This window comes from Apiospora aurea (assembly GCF_038362705.1).
Source record: "Apiospora aurea strain CBS 24483 chromosome Unknown utg000010l_segment0_segment0, whole genome shotgun sequence".
NCBI lineage: Eukaryota > Fungi > Ascomycota > Sordariomycetes > Amphisphaeriales > Apiosporaceae > Apiospora > Apiospora aurea.
This window is the reverse complement of record NW_027117397.1, coordinates 1,236,177-1,256,465: the sequence shown is the minus strand read 5'-3', so window position 1 is coordinate 1,256,465 and position 20,289 is coordinate 1,236,177. Positions and strand designations below refer to the sequence as shown.

At 51.5% G+C, this 20,289-nt stretch overlaps 6 protein-coding genes across 6 annotated transcripts; 2 read left to right on the top strand and 4 right to left on the bottom strand.

Moving 5' to 3' along the window:
- Positions 1-1,206: 1,206 nt before the first annotated feature.
- On the top strand, positions 1,207-2,499 carry PG986_014419 (uncharacterized protein; the record flags this gene model as incomplete). Its single annotated transcript, XM_066850641.1, has 1 exon — positions 1,207-2,499. The coding sequence occupies one exon, from the start codon at positions 1,207-1,209 to the stop codon at positions 2,497-2,499; it is 1,293 nt and encodes a 430-aa protein (XP_066692879.1).
- Positions 2,500-3,861: 1,362 nt separating this feature from the next.
- On the bottom strand, positions 3,862-5,206 carry PG986_014418 (uncharacterized protein; the record flags this gene model as incomplete). Its single annotated transcript, XM_066850640.1, has 3 exons — positions 3,862-4,614; positions 4,821-4,916; positions 4,962-5,206. 3 exons carry the CDS (start codon positions 5,204-5,206, stop codon positions 4,494-4,496), a joined length of 462 nt encoding a protein of 153 aa, XP_066692878.1. The 3' UTR covers positions 3,862-4,493.
- A 2,172-nt stretch (positions 5,207-7,378) lies between these two features.
- Positions 7,379-7,862, bottom strand: PG986_014417 (uncharacterized protein; the record flags this gene model as incomplete). The annotated part of the gene is made up of 2 exons (XM_066850639.1): positions 7,379-7,686; positions 7,844-7,862. 2 exons carry the CDS (start codon positions 7,860-7,862, stop codon positions 7,379-7,381), a joined length of 327 nt encoding a protein of 108 aa, XP_066692877.1.
- A 4,324-nt stretch (positions 7,863-12,186) lies between these two features.
- On the top strand, positions 12,187-12,675 carry PG986_014416 (uncharacterized protein; the record flags this gene model as incomplete). Its single annotated transcript, XM_066850638.1, has 1 exon — positions 12,187-12,675. The coding sequence occupies one exon, from the start codon at positions 12,187-12,189 to the stop codon at positions 12,673-12,675; it is 489 nt and encodes a 162-aa protein (XP_066692876.1).
- Positions 12,676-14,739: 2,064 nt separating this feature from the next.
- PG986_014415 (uncharacterized protein) lies at positions 14,740-17,210 on the bottom strand (the record flags this gene model as incomplete). Its single annotated transcript, XM_066850637.1, has 6 exons — positions 14,740-15,322; positions 15,393-15,754; positions 15,810-16,127; positions 16,191-16,525; positions 16,604-17,009; positions 17,064-17,210. The coding sequence occupies 6 exons, from the start codon at positions 17,208-17,210 to the stop codon at positions 14,740-14,742; spliced, it is 2,151 nt and encodes a 716-aa protein (XP_066692875.1).
- A 1,852-nt stretch (positions 17,211-19,062) lies between these two features.
- PG986_014414 (uncharacterized protein) lies at positions 19,063-19,967 on the bottom strand (the record flags this gene model as incomplete). The annotated part of the gene is made up of 2 exons (XM_066850636.1): positions 19,063-19,468; positions 19,531-19,967. The coding sequence occupies 2 exons, from the start codon at positions 19,965-19,967 to the stop codon at positions 19,063-19,065; spliced, it is 843 nt and encodes a 280-aa protein (XP_066692874.1).
- Positions 19,968-20,289: the final 322 nt, after the last annotated feature.

Below are 20,289 nucleotides of genomic sequence, written 5' to 3'. Positions count from 1 at the left end.
CCGAGAAATGGCGACCGTGCGCCTCGAGGTTGTAGGGATCGCGGCCGGATACTGTTGGGGGATTCGACGCAGTCGGCGTTGAGCGCATCATGCGACGGCGGTCATATTTCGTTGACTAGTAATGTGGCGGTGGAGTAGCCTAATGATGGAATACGAGTGAGGGGGTATCAGAGATGAGAAGATGGATGAGAAAAGGGGAAAGAGAGAGAGCGATAAGAACTTGGTGCGGAAACTAAACGCAGACGTCTTCTACACCTCACAAGGGGCAGTTGGTTGCAGCAAGAAAATACCCATCGCCAAACCCTCTTCATTATCATCCTTGTCTAATCAGATATTATATTAATTTTATAGGTGTTGTCGGAGTCCTGGTTATTCTCCTTCTCGTAGGTTTCGGGTTCCATAATTAGAAGTGAGCCTGACGTTGTCATTGATGAGATTCACGTTGTATGATTCACGTTGTACTAGTGACAGCTTGAAATTGCCATGGACAATGAAATCAGTATATATCTTTGCAAGAAAACTCGAAAGTAGTTGATGCAGGGCCAAAGACGATGGTGAGTCGGATGCTCTCATTCTCCATGCCCAGAGCGTGATGCTGGATGCTTCTGATAATATCGGCTGCTTGGGACTTCCAGTCACCACACAGCTGCTGTCTGACTCACGAGAAACAATGAGATTGTGGGGTTGATTTTTATTTGAACTGCAGGTGGGGCACCTGGCGTCCTTTAATTGAAGTCACCCAGTCACGTGGTCACGTGTATGGAGAAAAGGGCACAGACAGATAATCATCACACCCTTCCATAGTCAACCTTCCCGTCCATTCCACTTAACCACCCCAACCCCCACACGTTCTCGCATCATCGTTTGCATCAATATCAACATCTCAACTCCATTACTGGCGCGTCATATTGCTCTACGCCGCCCGCCGCACGCCGCACGCCACTCGCCTCTCTCCCGCCATCTCGAGAATAGACGGCCCGTCACCCGCGGCCCCGGTCATTCTACTGACCCATACCCCATTCGGGGCAGGCTCAGGATCGGGCAACCCGCGGAACTTATCTGTCTATTCTTGAGAACGGTCGCGAGAGACCGAGTGCCAGCGCGAGAACAACAACATTCGGTAAGTAACGTAATTCCACTACTACCCAACTACTCCCAGGTTTAGGTCGTTCGGTTGCCCTCGCTTGAAACAAGACGAAATCAATCATGGCGGCCAGCGACAGCACCCGCTTCACCTCTCAAGTCCTTGCCGTCATCTCCAGTCGCCCCCACCGCGACCGTTATGATATCCTCCAAAAGAACCCGGAGCAGACGATCCATCAGCTCGTCACCATGGACGCAAGCTACGATCCAGCCGCCTCGATTCTCTTTCGCTTCACCGCACCTGTTTCCGACGAGGTCCTCTACGTCCAGATCTTGCCCGATCACGTCGAGTCTTTGACACGTACCCCCTGCGACGATCCTCGCTCTACCCCAGAACTCGATGCCGTACGGAAGCAGCTCGGCACCCTTCGCCTTCTGAGCCTCCATTTCCAACTAGGAGAGCCCAGCCAATTCATCACGCCGATGAGCTTTGAGGCGGATCTATCCGATACCAATTCCGATACCGAGTCGCTCCATACCTACCGTTCCATGGCGGCGCTGGCCTCTGCCTTGGACTTCTCGGTATATATGCGCCATAACGCCTTGACCAAATTAAAATTCACCGTCTTCCACGATGCCATTCACGAGCCTCGAAATGCCACCCAGGTTGCTGCGCTGGAGTGGAGGGCAGACCCTTCTCGTCTGTACAATGGCCGGGGCGGTGTGATAAAGAGGCAAGGCGTCGAAGGCTCAGCTTCCAGCACGGCCTCGTATGCTTCGACCATTGCTACCGACAGTCCGCCCGGCTACGATCGCCTTCTGGACCATGACCATGGCCCTGACGATGACGAATCTGCTCGACTTCCGGCCTACCACCAAGTGCACCAGCCTATGGACTCTCGGGCCGAGGACTACGGCAAGCGAGCCCGTTCGAGCAGCGGAGGCACAGACTCTAGACCTTGGAAGAAAGATAAAATACCACGGCCATTCGGTCCGGACTCATCACCTTCCAGACCTCAAGATACGCTCCAACGACAAATCCAGGAGCTCGGGGTCATGGTCGAGAATCGCATCAGCTGCCTCCTCGCTCCTTACGAAACCCGCATAGGACAACTTGAAGCCGCCGTTCGAGATCTCCAAGAACAGAACAGCTCCTTGAGAGAACAGCTCGAGCAGCACAAGGTCGACTCGGGTCGCCGCCTCAAGCTCGTGCAGGAGGGTCAAGACAGGTTCGAGGAGCGCCAGGGGGTTTCGAAGACAAGCAGGCGGAGCTGGAAAATCGACAGGAAAGCGTGGAAGAGACGGCCGAGCTGGTCGACGTTCGCCTGGATCGGCTCGAGGGGGTGCTGGACGAAGAGGACTGGAAGGAGGCACTCGTGGAGGAGGTACGATACGAAGCGGTGGAGCAGGTTGTAAGTGAAAGCGTGGACCGAATACGAGAGTCCTTACGAAATGCCTGACTAGACCAACACCACCTCCACCGGAAATTGGGTTTTTATGTGTGATGACAGCGTGATTGTTTCCCTGATTTCTGCATTGTGTACGTGTGAGCTCGCCCATCTTATTCATCATCCGGGCGTGGTATCCTTTCGGATTATGGGCAACTTAGGTATGCTTCAAGAGAGGTAGATGTTCCCTCGGCGTCTCAGGCTAGGCCAGCCCGCAACATATCTATGCTAAAGAGGAACGTGGAAGTCTTGCGCAGTGACTCGTAGAAACAGGACTATGAAAGCAGCCGCGTTGATGGCGCATTATGTATGATTGATGAGGTTGGGGTTCGCCACCGCAGATGATTGCAACTCCTCGGTCACCCAAGTTCACCCCTGGGCAAAGAAGATGCAGTACACCAACATACACGAGTTTCAAAATCTTCTTGTTCCGGGAAAAGCTGCGCAAGCGCTATGCAACAGCGCGTAGGCGCCACAAACTTTCTACAACACCCGAGCCAACTCCTGATATGCCAAAGAGGTTCACGGAGACACTGGCAGGCAGGAACCCAGCAACTGAAGATACACAGGTCTCTACCATGATCCCGTTATGAAGAAACGGTTAGATAGGGGAGCCCATTCGCTCACGGGTCTTTAGCCCCTTCAAGGGCTTGACGCGCTGCGCTTGAAGATCGAGTCGGTTATCATCCTTCTTGGGCCGCCGACTACCTGAGGTATCCGTATCCAACGAAAAGAGGGCGGGTGAGTATACAGTAGGAAGGTCAGATCAGCATCAATTGTCCCCCCCAAACGTCTCTCCGAGCTAGTGCCCAAGGCCACCAGCACCTCTCGCAGCAAATGGAGCCCAGGAGGAGCCAGAGGTCGAGTAGCGACTGGAAGACGCTTGGTGTCTGACACTCGAGGGATGTGGCAGACGATCAATAGACGAAGAGTCTAAGTTACGGCTTTGCGGACCAATCCATCCATCGGCCATGCTCCTGGTAGCCCTAGCCGAATCGGTTAGGGACTCCAGTAGGTCCTGCGCGCTTTCATGGAAGCTCGACATACGTCCCCCCTGCAGCATTGGAACGTGGCGTCGAAGATAGCCCGGAATCTATAGAATATCGAAAAGGAAAGTGTACTACCTAGATTGAAAGATTGTTGTGATTGTGACCATTGCATGGAAACTATTCGGCTCACGTGCCAAAAGAGCATGAATATTGGACGGTGGAAGAAGCGGGTTAAGGGGGTGGCTGGTGTCAGCCACAGGAGAAGGCGGCTGTGCCACTGGGGCCAGGCTTCCAGTTCAATTGCAGTCACAGCTCGAAACAGCAACAAATGCCATGATCGACTTATCCGACATAACAACGTGATTGAAGGGCACGAAAAAGACGATTATCCGTATCACGCTGGCAATGCGCCGCATAACATACGCCGACGACCGACGACCGACAATATGAGTCGAAATCCGACACAGCATGGCGGCGAGCACAACAGGAGCCCGAACAAGCTGGCGACTTGAGCATGACAGCATGACGACAGTTACTACCAAGAATACCGGTTGAGGTGACCGTCACTTCTGTGTTGCAAGAGAGACGACAACATAGCGACACGGTTGTTATTCACTGTTTCGAATGCTCAAAGAACCCCGAAGCACGCCGGCACACAATGACTCCTTAGGCCAGCGAGACCCAGTCCCCACGGGACCAGCGTGATAGCATTGCCGGACCGACCTGCATGCATCGTGCGATAGACGCATCCCACCGACGATTCTCCAACCCACAGCCGAGCAGCGTTGCATGATCCATAGCGAAAAGAGTCGACGAGGCTACAAAAGGCCAGTGCATTGGCAGAGGCAGAGGAATGGAGCACCGGCGGTCAGCGCATACTATGCGGGAGGAGGCAACGCGATTCCGCGCCATGGGCCGTCGTGTCTGCGAATGGCCTAACCCACTCCGACATCCAATATCCTCTTGCGAAGCCTTACACCTGATCGAAAAAGGTATCGCCCAAGGGATCGGCGTCGGCCACGGGGACGAATCGCTCAAACAGGGCTTTCACCTGCGACAACCAGCCCGTGAGCCTTTGCGTTTGCTGCAAGAACCTGTACCCGATGTCAGTGGACGACCTGCGCCGGAATGAAACATGGCGACTTACAGCTGTTCGACCTTTTGTGTGCTGTCCGGGCACTGTGGTCAGATAAGCGCATCGTTGCGACGGCGGTGGAGACCTACAAAGTCGTGAACCTGGCGAGATGTGGGCGTGTGTGAGTAGGAGAGCCATGCCGTACGAGGGCGAAGGTAGACTTACTTTTCGTTGTGGTGGGCCAGCTGAGACTGAACGGCGTTGACCTTGTCCAGCAGCTCACCCACCTTGTCCAGCAGTTCTTGGGTGTCGCCCGACGTTCTTCCTTTTCAGTACAACGCGCGGACTGGATGTGGGGGGACCTACGGTGACGGGGAGCTGAAAGGGCCTGGGTCGAGGTCTTGTTGGTCATCAAAGAAGTTGGGAACGTCTGGAAAGGACAGTGGTTGTTGGTTTGGAGGCTCGAGCTGCGTTGCAGAAGGAGCGACGGTCTTGGGCGCAGACGCAGGTGCGGGTGCAGTCGCAGGCGCAGTGGCGGCGTGGCCTGCTGATGGTCGGCCCTGCCGTGGCTGGCGCGGACGCTGCATACCGTGTCGCTGTGAAGGGAACATGCCGGTAGATGGAAGCGCCGGTGAATACAGGAAGTTACAGGTGGATGAGAGCAAGGCGACGAAAGATAATGGAATCTGCAACTCACTGATGGAGCCTCGACCCCATAAGTGGTATTTATGTGGCCAAATTCGTGCGGTGCTGTAATGAAGCAGCAAGCATGGATGCGAGCCCAGCACAGTTTGGTGGCTAGGCATCACTTACACTTATGGACATAGGCGAAGTTCTGGACGAAGAACGACCTATGAAGCATGGCCATGCGAGGGTCGAGTTGGCAGCATCCGACTCAGCGCAGACATGGCGGGGACCAAAGTGAGCTTGCACCTATGAGATTTCGGATCTCTGACCTATTCGTGAGCAAGCGGCTCATCTGCAGCTGCCGTCAGTCCGGACTCTACGTGTGGGACGTACCACCGTTTTCTGACGTAGATTCTGGCTCAAAGCATTCTGCATCCTACGGCCCTCTAATCGAGAGCCAGATCAGCAGAACGAGATCGACCGGGGCTGGGATTCGGTTCTGGATTAGCACTGCTTTCCACTGAAAGGCTCCAGCACCGCTTCCGCCTCTGCGCGTGAACAGCCCTTTCGGTGCTGGTTCTGGCTCGCCCATCTAGACGCTGGATGGTTTCGGCGCACCACTGACTGCCCCGTCCCTGAGCCAGCCTAGATGCCTGCAGATTGGTCGACATTGTGACCAAGGACCGCGAGAGGATGTTCAAGACCTTGAAGGAGTGGAATACTACTTTGCTGGACTTCACTAGCCACCACAGCCTCATTTTGTTTTCACCTTGCGCCACCCCCTTACATCTGACCTACCCCTATCACCCCTCGGGATAGCTGGCGTACAGGCCTTTGCAACGACGTATTCATGTGGTCGGGGTATCTTATACGAATTCACCGGGTACTCATAAGAATCGTAGAGTTGGTGACTCTGCGGCTGGTGCTGTACTATCGGTTTCATATTCGGCATCCACGTCGCTACTAGGACACCTCACCAAGTATATATACCGCACCTCGGGAACGTCTTTGTGGCTTCAATTAGTCATTATTATTATGATCCATAGATGGCGATATTACACGGCTTAGCACAAAGTTCTTTTGCATCACACAAACTACATTAGATAGTAACCTTGAAAGAATACAAGACCATGTTGAATCCTTATTGATCGCCTCATTGCATAACCCAAGTTTATGCGGGGAGGGGGGCATAAACGTTCATATTTTCACAAAACCGTCTCGATAAGAACAATCTTGTTGGCGTCAAAGCCCCCCTTCGCGGCAACTCGGGCAACGAACTCATCCAGTGACCTCTTCGATAGATACACTGCTCGGTGAAGGTCCCTCTGGTTAGCAGACGATGCGTCATGCCAAGCCACGTAGAAGCAAGCAACATGCTTAACTTGTCGCTCGGGGGTGCCTTGTAAGTCAGCTCCACCCCTAAGGCCTCGATCCAACCGCTAAAATTTTCAGATTCGTCCACTTTGCCAACCTTGGTAGGCTGGTTGGTGCAGGACCACCGAGGGCAGAAGTCTGTGACTGGATCGACATGGAGCTAGGCGAGAGAGAGGGCCAAAGCCCAGTGTTCAATTGATGGTCATAATGTTATCGGCCGTGTCCGCGTGTCTTTCAAATCCCGGACCTCTTCGCCCGCTAGCCTTACCAGCGGCATGACAATGGTTGGCGATGACGACACCAATTGCCAACAAGTGTATATTTTTCGCTTTCCTGACCAGTTGAATGTCTTCATTTGATACCTCCGGAAAACGCTACTGTGCTATAGCCGACATAGCTGTTCTCTTTGATATCTCACCCACTCGAGTGGCAAAGAGGAAATTGCGTACGAGGCGGTCTCCGCATCATAATGTGCCTCCCTCGCCACTTCCTGCGCACTGCCCTTCGTATCGGCATGCTCAGTCCTCGTGACGTCCTCGTGTTAGACCACACCATGACCTGCACATGAGCTTCTAATATAGCTGTACATGTAGAATGTTATATGCTGTTAAACCAAAGAAAGTCAATCTCCTCATGTTTTACTACGTTCCAACCAAGAGCAAAGTTTTGTATCGCCTTACAATTCGACCCGGCAACAAGGTGGAAAATGAAGTTGCGGCAGAAGTAATACAGCATAAGTAGGAAGATGGATGGAAAGAAGAAAAAAGGCTTCGTTTTTGAACTCATCCTACTCTTGCGGCGGCAGTTGCGATATAAGAGTTGATCGGCTGGAAGTTGCACGTCCCATGGCGGAGGATCTCGTGTTTCAGCGATAGGGCTTCGGCGCGTAGTGACACCGCTGATTCCATGAGGATGGCGTTCTGGATGTGCAGTATGCGACGGCGCTCTCCGAGCACGTTCTCCTTGTCCTTCTTCTTCCTCCGGCACTTGCTGGCGGCGATGCGGTTCTTCTCACGGCTGATGTCGGTGGAGCCCCCCGAAGAGCCAGACCGACCTTTGTCCTGCTGAGTCTTCTTGCTGGCAGAGTGAGCTGTTGACGACGGTCTCCGTGTTGGTGAGGGTGCTACAGGCTCGAGTGTCTCACCGATCCTGGATTCTGAGGTCTATAGGGAAGGGAAGGTGAGGAGACAGCAGGTCAGCCACGGCATCCATATGCCTGGTTATCCAGCATAGGATAGAGAACTTACGGAAGAGAAGGACTTCCATGACTGGGAGTGCCCGATATCCTCCAATTTGATGACAGTGTCTTGTTTCTCCGTAGACAAGTTGAAGAATTGCTGGGATTTAGGTTGGCAGGAAGATGTGATGCAGGCGTTTAGTGAAAAGTCGCAACTAGTGCCCATTGGGCTTTGTGGAAGCTGGGAGGTCAGGTGGCCCGACGTTCGCTGACAAAAGTCCATGGTCATCAGCACTGTGTGGGTATGTTGGCGTGTGAGTCGGCCTCTCGTGTCGTAAATTATGGAAATTGGTATAAGTTAATGATTGGGATTCTGAGGGTTGAACGGGAATGACTGTACTAGTTAACGAAAATGTTCGGGACTGGGAAGAAGGATTGATGTCATGTAGGTTTTCAAGCATTTATGTATTAATGGATAAGTATCGAGCAGCATCTACTACTACAGAAGTTTGTACACAAAGTAGGTGGGCAAACTTGAAAGCAGGCCTGCCTGGCTTCTTGAGGCTTGCCTACCTACCCACCGTACCCGAATCCTTTGACAATAACAATACCTTCTGAGCTTCGAGCAAACCCCGAGGAAACAAGGCATGGGTGTAGATGCCGTTGGTGGGGTTTTCCAATATGCAGTACATCTTGTATGGAAGTATCGAGTTCTGCGCTAGTCCCACTTACCCCAATGGCACGTGCTAGAATCTGCTTGAGATACTTTCCACTTACTTGCAGCACCTTTTGCTAGCTTCTGATTGGTAGTTGTCTGGCGTCCGCCGGCCCTCTCCGCCCCTCTTAAACCTCTGAATGGACGGGAGCCAGCCTATACCATTAGGTCGCCTTTGGGAGATCCTAGTCTTACTGGCGGGAGTTATACTAAATCTGACCTAAGGCGTGATTGGCTCGGTATGGCAGATCGTTGATCTCCTCTACTAGGTGCAACTCGGAATAAGTGACACAGCAAGGATTCTACACGTCCATCACGGATTGCCTACAGCCAACCATCAGCCGAACACAGTCACATACACACATACACAGTCATGGGAAATCTATCTGGACCGCACCTGCATATTGTAAACTTGCTTGTACTGAAGTGCATGCTTTCAAACATCCCATGCATGGTCTCGCTGATCTGATGGTCTAACAATCATTAAAGATCTTGGCTGGAGATGGCATTATATGTGCCTCAGTGGATGCTGTTCACAAAGCAGGGTATTGAGACCATCGGCTCGAAGGTGTTCTAGACTCTACTCGGCTTATGATTGGTCGACATACACCGGAGATTGACCGGAAACGCACTAAGGAAGCTTCACACATGCCATACTGCCAGAAGTCACCACTTTCTAGGATGAGCCTCTGTACCCTTTGGCCGACTGAAAAAGGGACTCAATCATCTGACGTCACTACCGCTCAAATGTCGATTTGCACCCTACAGGGCCATCCTCATTGACCTACCTCCCTTGATGTACTTAGAGGTTGCCCCCTGGGAGTCCGTTGGTCGGTTGGTATCGTTTCAATCTGCAAAAAGGCCTCAAGCCTTATTTCTCTATGGATTCCATCGGACATTCCATTTGAAAAATACAAGACTCGGAATACCACGGTAAAATGCGCTGAAACTATACGCCTGTATGCGCACGTGGTGGTAGCAGAGACTCCGGTAGAGAGGCATTCGGACAGATATATTTCGCTATTCTCAACGGGGCGACCTGCAGATTGCTCCATGTCTGCTTTTTGACCTCTCATTGGCTAGGAAGCCAGGCGGCCATTTTTGTTCAAAAGGCAGCTGGGGAACCATAGAGGCCATATGGAGACGCTCCGGGATCAACAGGACTATAATTCGCCATACTAGCAAATCCACACCACGCGTCAAACATCGAAAGGCGTCTTTAATAAGCCATACGATGGTAATAAAAGGCCATAACGCCTTCAAATCTGCGAAAGAACCCCACATCTACACGTAATGTCCCTTCCTTACATGCGAGCAAATGCACCTCCATTATGGGTATTCAATAATCTACCATGCATATTGACACATTTCTTTCCGGGGATACGCAGTCATGCGCTTGTACGTACAGGGTGCAGAACGCGGAAGTGATGGCAACATTCCCCGGAGAAAAGAGGCGTGCCGCTGTTTCTGCAGGGTTTAGTAGTACCCTGTTGCCGTACTTTTTACCTCCCCCAGATTGTATATTGTTTCGCTATATTGGGTTCCGCGAGCTTGTTTGGCAGATTCAGGCAGCTCAACCGAGCCGCCAGCTTAGATCAGCTTGGGGTCGGCCCCGAGAGGATTTGGTCACAACTGCAGGGTCTTACATGCAATGACGAGACATCGTTTTTTCTTCGCCTCGGCATCTCCTTCAAGTCGGTTGGGTGGGCGGTACAGAGCGGTGATTATTTCTTTTAGAGTCAAATGGCATATGAGTAAGCAGGATTCAACAACCCAGGCCTGGACGTCCTTGACTCAAACGAAGAAAACAACACTGCATCGTATCATGTTCTATGCGGCTACGCGCTTCTCCCACAGGTTGACACTACAACAACGTGGAGAAGTCGGTTATTTACCAGTAGCTGGAAAATCCATTGGCCCATGAACTGGTTGATTTTTTTGTTTGAGCTTCCTAAGTTGTATCCGAACATAACAGTATGAACTTAATGTAATGACCCGATGCGCGACTAATCCGGAATCCTCTGGCGATTTTGCGCCTTTCCTGGACCCTCGCGAGTTGTTTCTGCCCCCCTATAGAGGGTTTTGAATCAAGGGAAAGCGCGACACAGTGTCATTCGCCGTAATTCAGGAGCCCTTCCATTGCGTATCTTTCTCGGGCCGCGCCTCTTGCGTTGAGCTTACCCCATGGCCCAGCGGTGGCATTAGCCCAGAATTATCAAGCGTGGCCGCATGATGCACCTACGGATATATTGGGGAACCCAGAGCCACGCAAGCGCGAGGTTCAACTATATATTATGATGTTAGGGTGCCATTAGGAATATTGTACAGTGATTAAGGGGTCAGCGCCAAGATTGGTGGTAGACCTGACTCTGGGGTGTCTATGTGTTGTCAAGTTTTGGTATCATCCCTTTCTCATTGCCTTTTATATTATATGGATAAAAATTATGAATTTCTGGTTGCCCCCCCCCCAGCTAAATATTCCTGTCGCCTAGGCATGGGACTCGGTAGTAGAAACGCAGCAGTTGATCGCTTAGTCATGAAGGGCTACGGTCAGCCTCATGCATTCCATACCCACCCAAATTCTCAAATGAGCCGCATAGCTTGGCTAGCAGAGCGGTGGATAGTCGGATGCGCTTAGACATAATGGCCAGGACCCGCCTTTGGAGCCCGTAGGAAGGCAGGGACGGCGGCGCATTGCATCCGAGATGGCAGAGGCGGGATCGACGGGTCGTCGATGTTAACCTCCCGGCGCGCAGCAACCATGCCTGCCGCCCATCCAATGGGTTCGGGATTCGAAGTGTACAAAGGAAAATTTCCTTCTTTTCCCAATCGACATGAGTGATTCTAGCAGAAAGACATGTCATTATCGGGACAGCTACCACTATCAGTGGTTGGTATCTAAGCTTAGCCCTGATGAGAGCTTAGTCCTCTAAGATCGCCTTAACGTGCGGGAGAGCCTCCGGGTAATTCTGTGGTGCATGAAAGAAACATACTTAAGAATCCCGAAACTGTAAGGACGATTTTGTGGCAAGTCGCAAATGATCAGACGAGAGGGCAATTCCTGGGGGTGTTCCAGGCCGAGGCAGCCGTTATTCATGTACTGTGCTGTGTACATCCGGTCGTATCTGTTCTATCTTCTTTCTTTCTATTGTTCCTCGTTCTCCTAGGGAAGCATGTTGCCGGGTGGGGAGCCTCTGTTTCGGGGCTAGCCCGTACGAGCACTAACCAAGGATCCGGAACTACTCCGGCACTATGGGTCGAATTGGGTTGCATCCTTTCACTGTGCCTGTCGTCAAATTAAATTGACCTATCGCATATGTTCCGGGATTCGTCCAAAGAAAAACAACATCGCAACCCAAGGCTGCTCAAAAGCCTGCAGCCCCTCCCATCCAATTACAATGACGGGGCCTGCCGTGATACTTGCCTCCTTGTATTGGGCCTACATTGTGTACTAACATACAACTGTACATATATATCCACATGTGCTGCACGCAGCAATCATATCCCAGCCGCAATGTCAACTCTAATCCTCAATGTTATAACCCCCAAAGAACACGAATTGGAGCACATCGCAAGTGGTTTGGTTGTCTGCCTGTCCCAAGTTAGCATCGCCCATCAATAAATACCTTGTCCTCTACCACAATCTACCACCGTCCACCACCAGTCGTACCGACTCCGTTTTTTCCTTCTTGTTTTGTATGGCTTCATCGAGTTTTCGTCGCCTCCTGCCCAGAGTCCAGGTTAGCATAGGCTCTAACGAGGCTGCCGAGCCTGCCGAACCTATCAAGAAGAGGAAACTTGTACCCCTCGCCTGTGCCCGCTGCCGCTCCCATAAGACAAAATGCGACGGTCACCGTCCCTCCTGCGGCTCGTGCCGGGGTCGTACCATTGAGTGCGTCTATGACGACGACCCAAACACCACCCCGATCACGAACCTCCGGGGACAGTATCACCACCTAGCCGAGCAGCATCAGAGATTCCACGAGCTGTTTGAGATGCTGCGCAGCCGACCTGAGGACGAAGCCTTGGTGATCTTGCATCGCCTACGGTCCAGCGGAAACGTCCAATCCACTCTCCACCACGTCAAGGAAGGCTACCTGCTGGCCGATACGCGCATGGTGGATGGCCAAGGCCCCGAGGCCAACGACGACGTCCCCTTGCCACCCTGTCCCAAGAACCGCGAGTAGGTCATGCTCGGCCTCGATCATTCGAACGCCTATTCCTTCCTGCCGCCCCTGGGGAGATCCAATCTGCCCTCGGCTACAAGATGAGGAATATAACCAACGCCAACTCGGACGAAGACGACTGGGCAACGGCCGAGGAGGTTGAAAACGCAAAGTCGAAAATCTAGGCACATGGATCGCACTCGTGCACTTCGCAGTCTGTATCATCTATATCATATGCCTCACAAGTTTCAATGAATTGAAAGAGCCAACGTACTTCTTATCTCTGTGCGACGAACAAATAGGTGAGAGACTTGACTTGACCAATGATGCCATGGAAGAGCGACGTAAATGACCAGCAAAGATAGTGGGAAACAGAGTCGCACATATCTTGCTCCCCGTCAAGTGGCTGGCAGTGTCCGGGTGCCAGCGGCGTGGCCTGCGAACTGCCTGGCATTGTTACCATACCATTCCTATCGCTACGCCTGTAGCTTCTAATCTATTGTGTCGCCGCCGGCAGGAACACAAGGAGTGATAGCTGTTTCCATTTTTCTGTCACCTTCTGGTGGATCTGGCTCTTCAGCCAGCTGAGGGAAACGAACTGGTCTTGCCGACTCTTGGCCACTAATGGCAGCAGTTCCTACATCTAACCCCATACCGGGTGTGCACTGCACCATGTTTGGCCCGGCGTCATACGCATACACACGCTACTAGACCAGATGCTGGGATCATCAGATAAACGCTAAGGGGCTAACGTGATGACGTCTACTACGCACACAGTCAAGCAAAAAGCCTACCCCGCACAAAGCTACTACTAGCCCACACGTCTCCATTTCTGTAGAGATCAACTACTTGAACCTGGATTCATTTGCAACATGAATCGAAAGATGTCCCCAAAGTCTACCGATTTTGATAGTTTGCGATGTTGGTTAGTCGAAATCCATTCCTTTATGTCATCTCCCTCTTCTCTATTTCTCGAGTCTAATGACGAGTTTCTGCGACAGTCCGGTCGACAAAAATCGATCAATAGGCTGTGATTATGTCTCGAGCAGCGATGGGAGAGTATGTGGTGTCTGGAGGGATGAAAGTGACTCCGCTGCTGAAATCATTGAGCTTCTGATCACGGAGTCGGAAACCCGAGCCTTACAAATTCTACGATTTATGAGGAAGGGTGGCAGCCCAACGACGATCTTACGGAGGGTGAAAAGACGACACAGGTACCAAATAGCGATGGAGTCCCGTTCTTTCAATGAAGCCTAGACGGGCCAGCGATCAGCAGAACCATCGCCAATTTGCTGAGAAAGTTGTATTCTAGTGCGCCCTAGCCTGCTGTTCCTTCGAGTACTAGGGTTTCCGGGATTAGTATCAGCCCAGCAGAGGCGTATGCTGCATTTGAGGGATTCGGATCACAAGATACGCAGCATAGAATGAAATTATGCTTGGAAGACAGTGAACCTCTATCATGGTGGAAATATCTAATCACTCCATTTCTTCGATAAGACACAATCTTCCGGATGATTTGTCTGGTTGCACATCGAGTTGATTAGAGCCTGCTTGCTACTCTTTGCTACGCTTGCGGGCTAGTAATGGAGAGCTATCACTACCAGCAACAGCTTAGGCTGGTAAAGGTATAACTGGAAGCCGAATCCTACTAAGTTCTTTTGAGACCAGCGCTAACGCGTCGCGGAAAGCTCCACCAGCGAAGACCTAGCAGATGTAAGCGTAGAATCCCCACCTGCTTCATCTGCGGGCAGAAAAGATTTAAAAATAGACAGCGTTATGCGTGGAGGTCTTAGCCTCTGGAAAGACTTGAGATAGGCCAGTATTATGAAACATGTCCGAGCTGCCAGTGATTCTTCGCCAGAAGTATAGAGTGCACCTATTCATAAGATGGAAATGCTCAGACCCAAAACTCTCGGCTGCTCAGCAATGAGTGTCTCATGGACAATGCGTGGCGGGTCTGCAGAAGACACTGACGCTGTTCTCTGTCGCTGGATTCAGTTCGTCGATTGCCCAGAAAAGTCGTCTATCGAGGTCCCAGAGGAAGTGGTGGTGGGCCTGGTTAGGCGTCTTAGATCCGGTGAGGCGTTACTCAATGCCCTCGCTACCGGAGTGGATGAATTCTTGGAAAAGTGCCGTATCCTCGAAGTCGCCGGCTAGCTTCTCCATCGCTGCCGCCTGCGGATCAGTTTGAGCCAGTTCAAGATCGCCCATGAAAGTGGCTCGGATATCTTCATGAACGTGCCCAAGCCCTCGCTCTTGAAGATGCCCAAGGATATTTCGTGCCTCTTCACTCTTGATGTTTTTCTTTCGCAGCGTCATCGTTAGCAACCCACGAGCAATGATTACCGCAACTCGGAAAGGTCGGCACAGCCTTTCGTAGCCGTAAATACACAAGAGGAGGTGCTCATGCCATTGCGGATCGTCCGTGTCTTGCAGTACCGCATTCGCCACATACATAAGTGCGGTATGCCAGAGCATAGTGCAGGTCGACGACTCATATTTGGAGCGGAAATGGATGATGAGTTGTTTCAGTTGATTGACTGATGCGGTATATGCGGCGCTAGCAGTGCTGTCGGGGGCAGAAAACGTTCTTAATCGCAATTTCTCGGGGCGTTGCCTGTCCACAAGGGGCCGGAAGATATCAAGAATGACTGAATGAATCCACATACTAGAGGTATCAATATCCATTGTACTTATGTGGAAGAATGAAGAACTGAACAAGGGACGTAGAGACCTACTAGAAGATGATCACATGATGCTGGTTATTGTCAGCCCAGATAAGTTGAGGGGGTAAGTTCTCCGCCCATGCAAGGATCTCTCGATATTTCTTCTCGGCGAAATCCAGCTTCAACTGCTTGCGAATGGTGGAGTCTCGGCTCTCGTGATATGCCAGTGGTACTTCATGTACAATAAGCCAGAATTCGCAAACTTTAGTGAATATGACCCCCATGAAGGAACGTAGCTTAACCTGTTCGTTACCTACTGCTCCACCAATCCTCAACTCTTGGTTTTCCTCAGTACCACCATCTCTAGGGATTGGCAGGATAGGGGGTGTTTTGGAATCACAATACCCGGCTTCTTGTAGAAAAGTGACATCAAACTAGATGGTCAGTTTCGCTTCCCGTTAGTGAGTAAGATTCTATTTGCTCTTACACTGTCCAATTGAAGACTCCCCAAGCTATGAAAGAGCTAGCATCTCGTAGACTCTCTGGGATGTTCTGAACAAGTCGGTTTGCGGTAGTGTCGTCGACACCAAACAGTCCTAGTCGAATTCCCATCTGGACTGCAGCAGCGAGGAAATGTAGAACTTTATGGCCTTTCCCCCGACCCATGAAAGCGAGGCTCAAGAGTTGTGCACTTACCACGTTGAGCGGTAAATCATGCTCTTTTTCTTCCTCCCATAGACGTTCTGCCTCATCGCCAAGTTTATCGGTATACCAATCGACATCTTCGTCAATCGCAGTATACATTTGCTGGTGTAGAAGTTAGCAGGTCAAATACTAATCGCCGCCAGATCGATTGTTCGTCGTGCTTACGCATCCCCAGTAGAGTAAAGCGTTGACCATTAAGGAGGAACAGAAAGTGTTTCGATAGCGGACCAAGTCAGAAATGAAGAGATCCGGGTCGAATGTACCCAGTAGCGGATGGTCAGTCTCAATGTATAGAGAGATTATCTTTGCAGCATGTTCGCTAGGGATTGGGACTTTGGTCCAAGATCCTATATCCAACGAACGTATGCGTTCATCGCAGAACTTTCCTCGTTTTGGAAGCTGTTGTATAGGCGCTTGGGCTCGAATGGATGCTGCAGCCGAGTCGAAATCAACATACATGGCTCCCATTGTACCTTCGTGGGAAAGTAGAGGCTTCCTAGCTGTCACTGTCCGTCTTGTTGGTCGAAATAGCGTTAAACAGAGCGTACACAGCGAAGGGAATTAGCAGATGCACCTACGGCTTTTCAGGAACTTGCGTAGGTGCAAGTGTAAAGGACGAAGTAGATTTCTTCCTTCCAATTCGTATACCGATACCCATAGCAGTGGAGGATACAATACCGCGTTTTTGGCCATTAACTCCAGCTCGAGTCTAGGTAGATCGGGCGTCGGCCTTGTATGCCTTGAGCCCTGCAAAGATCTATGCCGTTCGTCGTCGTCGATGCCGCTTTTCAAAATAGTTAAGACACTGGTCGAATCTCCGGTTGTTCGGAAAAGCCTCAAGATGTAGATCGCTCGTTCTTCGGGGACAGACTGAAGTAGCTCCAAAACTTCTGCATCGTCCTCCTGTATCCTTTTTCGTTCAACGTAGACGCAGTCTACCGATCGTTTAGAGCATGGCCCACACACAGGCCGAACTCCATCGCACTAGTAGAATACCAGTCAGCCGGGGACATAGAGTAAACAACATGACAATTTTACCCGAGTTTTCTTCGCCCTGCATCGATTACAAGCTGATTGGGTTCCGATGCGCTTCCTTTTAGGCAACTCTTCAATGGTCTCCGAGGGCGCGTCGATCTCCGCTGGGCGCTTGGTTGCCGGAAGGATTGGTGCATACCTTCTTTCCATCGTAACAATGACGATATGCTGTGGGCTCTATGGTAGAGTCAAATGCCTAGAATGTGTAGTGTCCTAGTAGCGTGGTGTACTAAGAAGACTGGTCGATGGAACTGGAACCCCGCATGACGTCATAGGTTTCGCATTTCTCCAATCTGGGGTTTGGTGCGACCACATGGCGGCGAGTCTTCGTGTGATCGGACTCCACCCTGATAATCTCTTAGATCTTTTCAAGTCTATATATCCTTTGCCCTTTTCATCTCCGCCGTGATTCATAATGGCCAAATCATAGTTCCTCGATCTCAATACCAGCATGCCGAAAATGACCTTGTGCACTACGCTCTCTACCGCCCACTGCCTGCACACACCAGTCTAGGAATGTCATGAAGTTGGGCTCCAGCGCATCCGCAAACTCTTGCCAGTGACGCTTAATGAATCGCTTCAGCTCGGCGAAGTACTCTTCAATTGGGTTGAGGTCGGGTGAGTACGGTGGGAGGTACAGTAAGACAACGCCGGCTTCGTCGCACATCTGCTCAATTCTGTCGGATCGGTGGAACCGAGCATTGTCCATGACCAGAACAGATTTGGGCTCGGGCCACCGGCCACAATGTAGCAATAGCTCCTCCAGGAAGCTCTCGAATACGTCGCCATCGGTGGAACCTTGGAATATACGGGAATACAGGATGCCGTCCTGCGCATACGCCGGCAGGATCTGGTAGCGACGGCCGCGATGAAACCTCGCTATCTGTACCGGCGTTACGCCTAGCGGCGACCAGCCGGTCCGGCGGAACCCTACGCGCTTATCGCAGCCCGACTCGTCTATAAACACTAACTGATAGGAACGGAAAGCCGACAGCTTATGGAGGTAGAGGTCCCGCAAGTCGGCGTTTCGCTCTTTTGCGATGCGCCGCGCCGTCTTATTCGACCACCGGATCGAGGCTAATGCTCTACTGATGCTATGTGTAGTGACCAGAACTTCGAACTCGTCCCAGAGAAAGACGACCATCTCGTCCTGGTACATGCACGGCTTCTCGAGGAGCCGATCACAAAGTGCAGTTAGAATGGGAGGGGTGATACTACGCGGTCGTCCAGCGCTGTTCGGTGGTGCTCTGGCCGACCCGAAACACCGCATGTTCGCACGAACCCGTCGGACCGCGCGGGTGCTGCACTCTGCGGCCTCGGCTCTCTGCTTGTCTCTTAGTGTTGTGTCAGGGAGCATGGCTTCAATCAGTTCGATTTGTGATTACGCGAGTCTTGGTGCCATGTTATTAGGTGCGACTTGCCGTTGTCGATACTATGGAAAACTCGTGGAACGGCCTGCACCAACTTGCACATGGGAGTCCATTAGACCCTGACAGAAACGCAGGCTCCATGCTAGCAAGAGTCACCTACAAAAGGCGCCAGAAACTGCGTCGAAGGCCATGGTGTCGATTGCTTTGTCCCTGGGCTTCGTCTCAAGGGATAGCAGCTTGTCTTCGATGCTGCAAGGCCCAGCCGATTTATTGCGCAATATCCCTGTACACGGTACTCTTGGTAGGACCCTTGACAGCGTCTTTTTCAGAGCCATCAGCTAAGAAAGCACTCACGCTATTGGACGACGGACGGGCTCGTCCTGTCAACCCCACCATTCCTTATGTTTGCTCTGGAATTCCAGAGAATGAGTCGACCTTGCGTTCAGTTGCTGCTGACGCTGCACCTTTATCCCTTGAACAGATGCTATAGTTCGGGGTCTACAGGATTCCCACATTGATCGTCCCTGAGTTCTCGTCATTTCTCCCAGATTGTTGTGCTACAATTGCTATCTACATTCTTCTGATGGCGGCTGTGCTCAGAGTTGGTGCGGCTCCCACACCCTGTCGTCCCGTTATCCAAACATGCGAGCAAAAGAAGCCGCATCCATTTGCCCTTGGAGTCCCCTGCTGTTGTTCTGCGCCGACAGCTTTCCGAAGGACTGGTCCACCCCTTTTTGAGCTTCGCCCACGATCCCTTGCATGGCAAGAGACTGATCTATCTGCATGTCCCCAAAGCTCTGGCCGGTCTCCGCTGCTTGAGCGGCTTTCAAACTGGCTTCGCAGGCTTTTTGCAGTATCGCGAACCGCTCGAGGCGGGCTTGTTCGTCACCACCTATGGCGTTTGGCACAGCGGTATCTCCTTCTGGAGCGGTGGACTTCTTCAATAGCTCTGTAGACAAGGTGGATAGAGCTTGTTCTTGGGCTTGGAAGCGTGCGCTCAATCGTTGGACGTCGTCCGAGGTGTTATGAGAAACGATCCTATAGGCAACGAACGTTGTTAGTATGTACGGTCTAGTTATACTTGAACATCTAAAGCATACAATATAATCGTCTCTATAACTAGAGAGATCGTCCTTTGACAACCACTTATTTGATTATTGAATTGGATGATCTGTGATTCGTGCAGGTTCACGAGGAGCCTATCACGGTTACTGAGCCTGGCATCGGTCGAGTGGCGCGTGTACTTCGTCATTGTCGTGTTGAATTTGTCGCATAGCTCTTGGGTAGAAGTTAACGTCTGATCAAGGTTAATCGACCGCAGAACAAAACCGAACCGGGCTTGCATGTCTGGGCTTGTTGTCAATGTTCCTGTCAGGGTATCCAATGAGTTTTGTGTCCCTGCGACAAGAGCCTTCGAGTTGGCGATAGTCTGCGGGGCTTCGACCAAGCTATCGATCAGCTTGTAAACGGCTTTGGCACTCTGCGTCGCAAGGCCAGCAACGGCAATCACACTCGCCGTGACGCTTAATGGATCCATGGCGTTCAACGATCGTACAGGATATAGTGGTAAGCGCGGACGTGGAGATTATTTTTGTATCCTGAGCGTAGAAACTAATATTCAGCCGCAAAATCTATTCACATTCTGATTCGCTGGTATAAGGGACACGTGATTCCTCCCGCGCAGGATCAGTGTCGGCAGAAGGCTGTCGAGAATCAACAATGGCAATTGAAACTATTCCAGCTTTAAAAGCGCTCCGCGGTGGACTTGAAATACTCTACAACAATCGCGACCGCTGGCGAAATTCCCACAGCTAAGCCTAGTTTATACTGGCCCACTCATTAGGCACCTACTTGGTTCA